The following is a 12,159-nucleotide window of genomic DNA, read 5'->3' as shown; positions in this document are numbered from 1 at the left end:
AGAGGAATACCAAAAAAACTAAACAGAACAAAGAGTTACCAGGATAGTGAGGGGTCAGAGAAATAGATGGAGAGACTGGAGATATTTAAAGTGGAGAAGATTTAAATCACACTTGTTCAAATATGTAAAGGCAGTCATAGACTGGGAATTAATTTGCATTATTCAACTCCAGAAGACAAAATCAAGACTAACGGTAAAAGTTTAAAAGTTATTAGATTTTTAAAATTAAATTAGAGCTATCAGAAATAGAAAAGTAGTGGCTGGATGGACACTTATTGGAGATGATCTAGAGGAGATTCATGACAAAGTGAGGTTTTGGTGATGACCAAAGATGCTTCTAATGCTGAGATCCAAAGTAAATCAATCAACAACACTATTCTAAAGAAGCTATCAAAAAATGTAGTCATTATCATTTGTTTTGTACACTGCACTATGCATCTAATAATGCATACACATCTTCAGGCTTTTAAAGTTCTATGGAATATGGCAAAATACTATTCAGACTGGTGGTGAATCACTAAGTGACAGCACTGAGAATTAGCAACAAAAAGTAGTTAATGGTGGGTAATTTGTGCAAATTTAATTCAACAAATAATTTTTTTGAATTTTAATTCACTCATTCATTTAAAAAGTGTTTTTCATCACTTACTCTAACAAAGATTATACTTAACAATTATTATTTAAATATTAATTTTTTGAGGGTCCATTACATGCTCAGTCCCATTGTAGATATTAAAAGATTTTTGGAGAGTTTTTTTTTTAAGTATGAGAAAAAATCTCTCTTTAGTTAGAGATAAGGCCTACACATGAAACAGAGATACTGTATAAACAAATGTTATGACATATGGTACAGACATGATATCAAAAGAAGTTATAAGAAAGAGGTATTAGTAAACAAAATAATGCTTGAATGTCAGGATACAGAGTGTGAAGACTGTCCTGATATGTAAAGTTTTGAGCAAAAAAAAAAAAGGATATTTTAGGAAGATCACTCTTTGGCCACACAAAGGATTAAGATTTAGGAATAGAATTTAGTCTAACTAGTAAATAAAGACAATGTGATAATATTTATGAAGTATGAATAGCTATCTATATTTGGTATCTATTGCCACAATAATGCTGCATAACAAAGCACCTCAAAACTCAGAGGCATAGAACAGCATTTATTAAGCTCAAGAGTCTACAAATTACCTGGGTGATTCTGCAGGTCATAGCTGGGCTAGATCATATGTCTTGGAATCAGCTGGCCGTCTAGGATGACCTTGGCTAGACACCTGGGATGATGCAGTTCTGCTCCACTTGTCTTTTTTTTTTTTTTTTTAATAATTTTCAACCATTTTAAAGTGAGGAAATCAGTGGCATTTAGTATGTTGAAAATGTGCGACCACAACCTCTAGCCAGTTCTGACAAATTTCCTTCATTCCAAAGTAAAACCCCTCATACATTAAACAGTTTCCCCATTCTCCTCTCCCCTCAGGCCTTAGCAAACATGAATCTGCATTCTACCTCTATGCATTTATCTATTCTGGATATTTCAACTATAAATGGAATCATGCAATATGGTACCTTTTTTGTCTGGCTTTTTTCATTTAGCATAATGTTTTCTAAGTTCATCCATGTTCTAGCATTATCAGTACTTCATTCCTTTTCATGGCTGAATAATATTCCATTCTATGTATATACTACAATGTACTTCTACCTTCATCTTTTCATGGATGTTTGGTTTCCACCTTTTGGCTATTATCTACACTGCTGCTATAAACATGCATGTACAGGCACATGTTTGATTATCTATTTTCAATTATTTTGGGGTATACATTTAGGAGTAAAATTGCAGGGCCACATGGTAATTCTATGTTTACCTTTTGGAGGAACCACCAAATCATTTTCCAAAGTGGCTGCACCATTTTATGTTCCCAATATCCAAAGGTTCCAATTTCTCCATCTTCACCAACTTATTTTCCATTTTGTCTATGTGTGTGATTTTTATTTTATAGTCATCACTAATGTGTGTAAAGTGTTACTTCATTGTGGGTTTGATTTGTATTGCCCTTATGACAAAGGATGTTGATGTGCTTCTTGGCTGTTTGTATATATTCTTTGGAAAAATATCTATTTAATTCCTTTGCCCATCTTTTTAATTGAGCTGTTTGTCTTTCTGTTGTTGAGTCTAAGAGTTCTTTATATATCTTGGATATTTAACCGTATCAGATACATGATTTGCAAATGTTTTCTCCCATTCGGTAGGTGGTCTTTTCACTTTCTTGATAATGTCCTCTAATGTACAAATTTTTTTTTAATTTGAAGAACTCCAATTTATCTATTTTTTTCTTTTGTTGCTCATACTTTTGGTGTCATGTCTAAGAATCCATTGCTAAATCCAGGGTCATGAAGATTTACCTCTATGTCTTCTTGGAAAAGTTTTATACTTCTAGCTCTTATATTTAGGTCATTGATCCACTTTAATTTTTTTTTTTCTTATATGATATTAGGTAGGGGTCCAACATCAGTCTTTTGTATGTGGATATCCAATTGTGCCAGCACCATTTGTTGAAGAGACTATTCATTCCCCACTGCACGGTCTTGACACCCTTTTGAAAGTCAATTGGCCATAGATGTATTGGTTTATTTCTGCGCTCTTAATTCTATTCCATTGGTCTATATGTCTCTGCTTGTGCCAGTATCACACTGTTTTAGTTACTGTAGCTTTACTTGTGGTATGTTTTGAAATTGGGAAGTATCAGTCCCCCAAATGCAAGGAGTTAACAAAACTCAAGGTTAAGGGCACAATTCCCCACAAGACTGCCCTCCCTCTGGCCAGCTGCCTACAAATTCTGGGGTTTTCATTACCACCTGAGGGTCAATATTTCGCTAGAATGTGTCGTAGAACTCAGGATAGTGCTATATTTAGGGGACCAAGACGGTCAGGAACCCTGAGAAACACATGAGTAATTTTGGAGAGAAAATAACACAAAAATATTGAGACTTATGGAGGGACCCTGACTAGGTGGCTTCATGCTTTGATGATGCTTTAATATGCAAGGACTATGTGGGTTTTTTGTTCGTTTGCTAGCTTGCTTTTTAACCTTGGTGGTGTCTGGCAACTTACACTGGGTCATGTCGTGACATTTTCAGTTTTATATTTGTGCTCTTACTGAAGGGACTGTACATGGAGAATAGGGAGACTGGCCTGAAATTTTTAATAAGCAAGAACTGTGTAGAATTTTGAGCTTGATGGGTTACAGCAACTAAATGCAGCTGGGATTATTTTCCGCTAACCCTGGCCTTCAGAAAATGCTAGCACAGGGCAAGGGTGGGGTTACTGTGCAGGCTGCAGCTACTGGCACTTGAACTAGGCAATGAACGTCACCTGATACTGCAGGCAAGCCTGAGATTGGGATTAGATCATTTTAGGCATTGAAAGGGAGAACAACAGTTGCTGTTTTTCTGTGTTTTGCAACTAAATCTGCAGGTCAGGACTTTATAGTTTAGTGGTAGCTGGGTTCTACACATGCTACAGTGAGGTTCTATCATTAAATTGATAGTACCATGCCTAGATAGGAAGCATTAGGTCCCATGTCTCAAATTCTATTCTCCACTATGTTATTTTAAACTACACTCTGGGCCAAAAAGGAACTGTGGATGAGCTAACGTTAGATTTGTGTGGCTTGTCCACAAGCTTTTAAAGTAAACTCCACCAATTCAGGTTGACTCTAAGTTTATTTATCACATAAATGTTGACCATGGTTCTAACTGTCAGAAACCCAAACTATGGCTTCACCTATAGAAAAGTAGTAGATTTGTTATAAAAAGAATGCTTTGTCTTCTTCAGTTAAGTAGTGAAACAACTCAAAGAAAGTATTACAAATCTAGGAATCAGATTTGTTAAAGGAATCAAGAAGAAAGTAAAGTGGTTTTAAAATATGCTTCAGTCTTACAATCAGAACAAAGAAATGTGTGCATGAAAACAAATAAGATGGCTTATTTAGCTCAAGGAGGAAAGAGATTTCCTTAGAATAAATGTAAACGTCTGATCTGAGAACACACATTCAACAGATATGAAAAACAAAAACTAAGATCGTGAAGGCCAGGTATGAGGGTACAGGAGGTACATCCAAGTCTAACTACTCTTAAAGAGGTTATTATAAGAGGGGGGTATATTTTAATTGTTGCAAAATCAGAAATAAGAAATGGGGCCCCAGTGAAACCTAACAGAGAAATCTCATAGGTAAGATCTCAGAGAGCAAATCTTCTCTGGAGAGCAATTCCCCAGAGAAGGCAGAATCTTGAATATTGTGAAGAGGTGTCATTTAGGTTACAGATAAATTAATAGCAAGAGAAACTGGAGAATCTCTTATGAGGATGGAACAGTTATACAAAGAGTGCACATAAAATCTGAACAAACTGGAGACGGGAATACTAAGAAGATTAATATAAAGTACTCCAAAAAAAAAGTATTTGGTGAACTCCAAAAATTTATGGGCCTAAGATTAAGATTAAGAAAAGGTGGGCTTCCCTGGTGGCGCAGTGGTTGAGAGTCCGCCTGCCGATGCAGGGGACATGGGTTCGTGCCCCGGTCCGGGAGGATACCACATGCCGCGGAGCGGCTGGGCCCGTGAGCCATGGCCGCTGGACCTGCGCGTCCGGAGCCTGTGCTCCGCAACGGGAGAGGCCACAACAGTGAGAGGCCCGCGTACCGCAAAAAAAAAAAAAAAAAAGGTTAAGAAAAGGTAAAGGCAAGATGAATTACATTACACTAGATCCAGGCAGAACAAGAATAAATCAAGGAGTCCAGATCTAAATTAGATGTTGGACTGTGGGAAAATACATTCTTAGTAGGATTATTTAACTCAGGGAGGTGAAAATGGATATGACTGGTTTGAACAAAGGATGCTATTGACAAACTTGGAACTTATTGACTTCATATCTCTCACTATGAGAGACCCTGCAAGGAAAAAAATAGCTAGAGAAATACGGTAGAAAAACACAAGTATGGACCAGAAAGCAAAGGGAAGGTAAAAGAAAAGAAAAACCTCAACTGCTGCAAACTATGCAGCCCCAAGTCTGTTACAGGAGGGAATTTCTCTGAAAGGAACAGGAGTTCAGTAGAGGCAAACCCTGGAGGCAAATCCTAAATACTGAAGAAAAAGATGACAGAAACGTTAACTCAAGACCAGGGGCATTCAAAAACTGAGGAAAGACCATGTCTTCAAGAGGAAATGGCAGTAGTGTTGGCCGTCACTGGGCGCCTAAGAACATGAGCCTCAGAAACATAGACAGCTCCTTCAATTCAGAGATCCACTGAAAGTTATTCTCTAGTTGGAACTGATGTGGAGATGAGGGGGAAGCTGTGCCCATCAAGCAGGTTTCTTAGGCCAGAGGTCAGTATAGCAGTCACGGGGACCCAGGATTGAAATTAATGCTCCCAAGGCAAGGTGGACACTATGCCACTAGATAGGGCCAGTGCTTGGTTCAGCATGGGGTCCGGAAACACAGGACTCAGAGGGAAAGAAACATTAAGATGTTTGGAATACTTTACAAAGGCAAATAACGGTAGAGTTATTTTCATAAGTCAAACAAGTCTTTATGACTGGGGCTACCACCAATGTAAATTTCTAAATATTGCAAGAGTGCAACACTCTCAGTACCCTCTGAGAATAATAATAAAAGCAATAATGATGATAATGTTATATAACACTTACCAAATGTCCGGCACTTGTTCTAAGGACTTTACACAGACTTCACTTAATCTTTACAACAATCTATTAATGTAAGTATTATAATCCCTATTTTACAATTAGGAAACTCACTCTCAGAGAAACGAATATCCTGTCCAAGGTCATACAATAAGTGGCATAACTGGAATTTGAGCTCTGGCTCCAAAATCAAAGCACTTAATCAACACTTTATGAAGCCTCTTTTAGAGAGGAGACAGTGTATATTGGTCAATTTTTCTTGTAAGATATTATAAATACATGATGCTATAATTAATGCCTTGATGGGAGATTGCTTCCCACTGAGTTATGTCACAGGTCATAGACTCTGCTCAACAGTATAAACTGTCTGGCATCTTGGGAAGTCTGACATGAAGAATGATTTCTCTTCTTTGCTTCACTTAGTCTCTGCTATGGTCTCTGGCAACAAGCACATGGGTCTGGATCATGCCAAACAGGAAACATCATTTTGCTTGGAATGGCCACATGAGAAACTGGGGATTGGATTCTATTCTGAATGTGCTGGGTGTGGGGCTGATGTGATCATCTTTTGGTTCAGTCGGAAGTAGGAAACATGAGAAAGTTGGTGTAGACCCAATTCAACTTCTGAGCCCTGAAGGATGACACCCACTGCAGGAGCCCAGACAGTAGCTGTTATAGGAATTCCAGCTCAGACCAGGCATCCAGAAGCCATCTGGCTGATACTGGAAAGAATAAAATAGGAAGGACTTCAATTTCTTTGAGTTTTAATTTGAGAAGTTTGAAATTTTATTGGATTTTAACTCACAAAGGTAAGATTATTTGATTATGAAATTCACTTTGTGGACTTAAAACTTTTGGACTTTAACTTCTTTGAAATTTTATTCTTCAAATTTGATTTCTTTACAAAAAATTGATAATGGGCAAGAGAACATGCAAATTCAGGGTATGTTATTAGAATTTTGTGATTGAAATATGTTAATCGTGTCAGTTGATCTCATTGAAGACTCTCTGAAGAACTTGTTTAAGAATATATAGCTAGGGGCCTCCCTGGTGGCGTAGTGGTTAAGAATCCACCTGCCAATGCAGGGGACACGGGTTCGAGCCCTGGTCTGGGAAGATCCCACATGCCACGGAGCAACTAAGCCTGTGTGCTACAACTACTGAGCCCACGAGCCACAACTACTGAGCCTGCACTCTAGAGCCCATGAGCCACAACTACTGAAGCCCACACGTCTAGAGCCTGTACTCTGCAACGAGAAGCCACCGCACCGCAACGAAGAGTAGTCCCAGCTTGCCGCAACTAGAGAAAGCCCGCGCACAGCAACAAAGACCCAACGCAGCCAAAAATAAATTAATTAATTAATTAATTTTAAAAAAAGAATATATAGCTATTTTGGACAGCTAATTTGAGGTAGAAAATGTAATAGAAAATGAATGTTTAGTGTTCCATAGCATGGCTTTGGATCCAATTTAATTAATGTACTATTCTAACTCATTTCAGAATCTTCTAGGGTAAATTTCATACTACCCACCATGACCTAGAAGTTTCCACAAAGGAGCGAGGTTTGGTTATTGGAATAGCAGCATCATAAAGGTCCTAAGAGACTGAATATCTCCTTCCACAAGAGGGAGAGTGCCTCCCCTGGTTCACCATAATGTAATAATTAAGCTAAAGAAGTTAAGATAACAAAAAGTTGGGGAATGTTTGGGGGAATAAGAGTGTTATTAAACAACTTCATCAAACTCTGATACTATCTACATGTGTTCTGCCATTACTATGTCCTTCTGTAACACCAGGTAGCTCATATATGATTAGGAAATAGGGGAAGGATGTCAGTAAGATATAGAAGTTTGGTTGGTGAATGTGTGTTTTTTCCTAGGCAAATGAGGCCAACAGAGTAGGAGCAGAATTCTATTCTTTAGCAGGGAAGATAAAAGACGTTAGCTTGGCTGTTGCACCGGGGCTTCCTCCCCAGAAAGGTGCACCCTATGCCTTGCATTACTCTGTGGGAGTTTTGCTTCCTCCTGTGCTTTCTTAAAAGAAGCCCCACTGGCTCAAACCTCTAGCTGACTTTCGTCTGCATTATCACACATTCTATTGTTTTAGTGCAGCTTTAATATCTTCTGAAGCAGCACTCTGAGATGCCTACCTGGGCTATTTATATTATCTCCTAAGTTAATAATTATAATTTTAGTTAGTATTCTCGTTTTAAAAGTGCATGGACTTTGGTCTTCCTCAAACCCAATTTTCTCACAGCACTGTTATTTTTGAGGGTGTAATTTTGCAGAATGCATTTTTCACACTTATTTTATGCTCTAGCAGAAATGCTGTACCAGCATGTTGACCATATATAGGAATATGGCATCTTTACACAGTGGGTAGTTCTCTTATACTCTCAAAAGAATAGACAAACATAGGAGCCACAACTAAAGAACTTTTCCACATGTAACAATATCGATTTCTTTGTTAAAATCTTCTATGGTTTAGAAATTTAAAAACACAAGTGATTTGTAAATCCTACATGTTTTGAAAGGTTTTACTAGACTTGATAAAGTAAAAAAAGTGGTTTAATGTCATGTCAAATGTACTCATTTCTCACAGCACAGGAGGAACAATTGAAAGTATATCTAATCCCAAAAAAGAAGCAACAGATAGGAGAAAATCTTCTATTTTGTACATCTGTTACTTTTAGTTCTTGGTACAATTACGCTTCTAATTTGTGCTTAAAAATAATAGATAATTGCTGTGATATTAATATTAAACATTATTAAATGACTTTTTCTGATCTGATACAGAGCAAGTAATCAAAAAGAAGTCATATATCAAATCAGGATGTTAGCATTTATTTAAAATAAAAGATAACTTTCATATAATACTTGACCTTTCCCAAGTTAAAGTTCAGAAGACTATCAGACATAAAAGTTTAGGGATCTCAATCATTTGATGCACAAAATTATACTAACAAAGAAAAAAGAAATGCAGAAACCTAATGTTAAGTGACTAGGGTGCTGCACATTGGAAGTTCCTCCAACAGGATTAGCTTCTTTAAGTATTTTAAGTCCAGTGAGCTTGTTATGCTTCCCCATGTTAGTAGTTGCATAGGCTAATTTCAGCTGGCATAAGCTTCTATAAGTATGCAAAAACACAGGGCAAGGCATGCATTAAAATGTGATAATAGCACACTTCTGGGAAACGTGAAGCACGAGGCATGAATCTGAATGCCTCTGGCATCCATGAAGTCTCACACCTCAGAGTCAGAACTTTTCTGTTTTGATAAGTAATTCTATTATACCACATTTGGGAAGGGAAAAAAAAATCAACTTTCTAAATTTAATCTTTCATCTTAACCAGGGTTCCTTAGAGTTTCAACTCTAGCAATTTAGTCAAATATAATTTTTTAATTCCAGGTGAGATGGAAATCATTCAAAGCTAGACAGGGTCTTAAGAAAATGCATTATTTATTTATTTTATTAATGCAAGTTTAAGAGCGATTATATAATATTGTTTATCATACAGAAAATTTAAGCCTATGTGATGGGGGAGGGGACAAAAATGTAAGAAGTAAGAAATCAACTTAATAATGTTACTCTCCCCACTCCCCAATAAAAGACCATGAGGAAGGATTCTCTGTGTTACTTATGTCTTAGAGGTAAATAACTAATGCTTCTAGATAATGCGTAAGTGTCTACAAGTGCTTTAAAATCTTCAGATGAAAACTCCTAATAAAATGAAAAATAATGCTCATATCTAATACAAACATTAAAAATAAAGAAAAATAGATTTGGTTTCTAAATACACACACACATATACGATACTTAGTAAAAAACATTTTAAGCGTTATAAACAGTAAGTATCAAAATATCAGTGGTCACTCAATAGGATTAATTAAGGATGATAAAGCCAGGAAAGTTTGCTTTTATACAATACAAGCAAGAATACTGGAAACAAATGGGAGTATCCAGTAGAGCTATATCCCCAAATCACTTACAGTTGTCTGTATCTAGCCTTGCAGCTAAGTATGCTACTTAAGATTTTGGCCCTCTTCAGGTATATGAAGTTAAGGTTTAAGTGAAGTGATAGGACCATACAGTAGCACATTTAATAGTGTTAATTGTGGCACTATTAAAGTAATATTAATTACTACTAAAGAAATAAAAAGTAAATTTTTTAAATAGTAAAAAGTAAAGTAATAGTAGTAATTACTACTGACAGTAATTTAATGATGTGAAATCATGTATTTTTGCTTTCAAAGACTGGCAAGTCAGTGCCTTTAGAAATATAGAGGGAGGTCTCTTATTTTGACAAAGACATACAATAAAATTGTTTTAAAGCACATTTCATGACTTTTGAAAAACCTCTAGAAGTTAACCAAAACATTAAAAAAACTGAGCACGAAGTAGCACAATTTCTTGTCTTTCTCTTTTGAAAGCTGTATACCATGGAAATTGTAAATATGAAAATATATCAATTACTTTTGTTTATTAAGTTATGGCTTGCTAAGGTTAAAATACCCATCATTTTTTTAAAAATCTAAGCTTGTGCTGTGCTTAGATGACTATTTGTGACCCCCCAAAATTCATATGTTGAAATCTAATCCCTAAAGGGATAGTATTTGGAAGGGATTAGGTCAAGAGGGTGGAGCCCTCATGAATGGAATTAGTGTCCTTATATAAAAGACCTCAGAGAGTGCCCTTGTTCCTTCCACTATCTAAGGACACAGTGAGAAGACAGCCATCTATCAATCAGAAAAGGGCCCCCAATAGACAAAGAATCTACCAGTGCCTTGATCTTGTACTTCTCAGCCTCCATAACTGTGAGAAATAAATGCTTAATGTTTAAGCCACTTGATCTATGGTGTTTTTGTTATAGTAGCCCAAATGGACTAAAACATGATGAAATAAAAGATTCCCCAAACCTTAATACTCTTTCATGATTTCCCTTCATATAAGAATGACATAATTAAACCAGTTTTTATATCTTTTCCTTTTAAATGTATAAAGTAAAAACAAAATTATGTAAATGCCTTTTGAAATAGTATCACATAGTTTACAAAATCTTTGCCACTTACCTTTCGAAATATCTTTAATTTTCCTGCCATATAAATCATAAAGATATCTGGCTGGTGAATTTAGGTTCATTTTCATTGTGCAAATATCTAAAACCTACACAGAAAAAAAAATACCTTATAAATAATTTATCACAGTTAGCTGTAATGAAATTGAATACACATTTAAAGTCCTTTCTCTACTATATAGGTATTTAAAATTATATTATAAAATAAAATTTGATGATTTATCAAATGTTTCTAATATATGAAATGGAAAAAGGCAGTTAAAATGGTTAGATTGCAATTGTACTTCGAGCACACACAAAAATATTAATAAAAAGAGAAAGGAGATATAAGGAATATTAAAAAGTAGTTATACATTATTTAATAAATGGTACAACTCTGGGAGATTTTTATATTATTCCTGCTATTTTCTATATTTTTCATTTATTTTACAATGGGGAGGATATTGTGTTTAGATTAGGTTTTAAGGTACTTTCCTTAGCTTTTAAAGTCTTTCCAAGTATCTAAAAATAAACTATAAATATCACAGTCTGATCACAGTTCACCTTGATAACTTATGTTCTTTGGATGCTAAAAATTGGAATTAATAAACCACATTTCCAAGGTTTTGCATGAGGCTGAGTTTGAAGAGCTTCACTTTTAATGGTTTCTAATATGCTAAAGCCCTTCTCTTAATATTTCAATTTCTCAACCTGTTCTTTTTTTAAATTAGTTTGATTGGAGTATAGTTGCTTTACAATGTTGTATTGGTTTCTTGCTATACAGCAAAGTGAATCATTCATACAGACATGTATATTCACTCTTTTTTGGATTTTCTTCCCATTTAGGTCACCACAGAGCACTAAGCAGAGTTCCCTGTGCTATACAGTAGGTTCTCATTAATTACCTATTTTATACACAGTAGTATATATATGTCAGTCCCAATCTCCCAATTCATCCCACTCCTCCCTTCCCCGCTTGGTAACCACAAGTTTGTTCTCTACGTCTGTGACTCTATTTCTGCTTTGCAAATAAGTTCATCTCTACCATTTTTCTAGATTCCACATATAAGAGATATTATATATTTGTTTTTCTCCGACTTCATTCTGTATGACAGTCTCTAGGTCCATCTCTGCAAATGGCACTATTTCATTCTCAACCTGTTCTTGATATAGCCCTTATAAACGTGTAACAGTCATCTTTCTAACATCAGGGAAGACTTAAACATGCATCAGTTGGAGAGAAAGTTCTACTCACAAGATGAGAAAAATTAAAGTAACAGAGGGGAGTTGGGAAGTATCAGGAACCTGAGGGCAGGCTGTTATCAGGCTTTTGGAAGTGACTCCCAAAACATGAACCTTGCCACTTTCATTTAAAAGTCCATAATATATTCCAAATCCAAACTGAACGTA

General features: G+C 35.9%; 1 protein-coding gene across 1 annotated transcript in view; it reads right to left on the bottom strand.

Moving 5' to 3' along the window:
• The window catches only part of DCDC1 (doublecortin domain containing 1), a 461,265-nt gene that overhangs the window by 365,477 nt on the left and 83,629 nt on the right, over positions 1-12,159 (bottom strand). Inside the window, 1 exon segment of the mRNA XM_079930692.1 lies at positions 10,766-10,859. Coding sequence (XP_079786818.1) covers positions 10,766-10,859 — 94 coding nt within the window.

This window comes from Stenella coeruleoalba (assembly GCF_951394435.1).
Source record: "Stenella coeruleoalba genome assembly, chromosome: 8".
Classification (NCBI taxonomy): Eukaryota; Metazoa; Chordata; class Mammalia; order Artiodactyla; family Delphinidae; genus Stenella; species Stenella coeruleoalba.
This window is presented reverse-complemented; position numbering and strand designations above follow the sequence as displayed.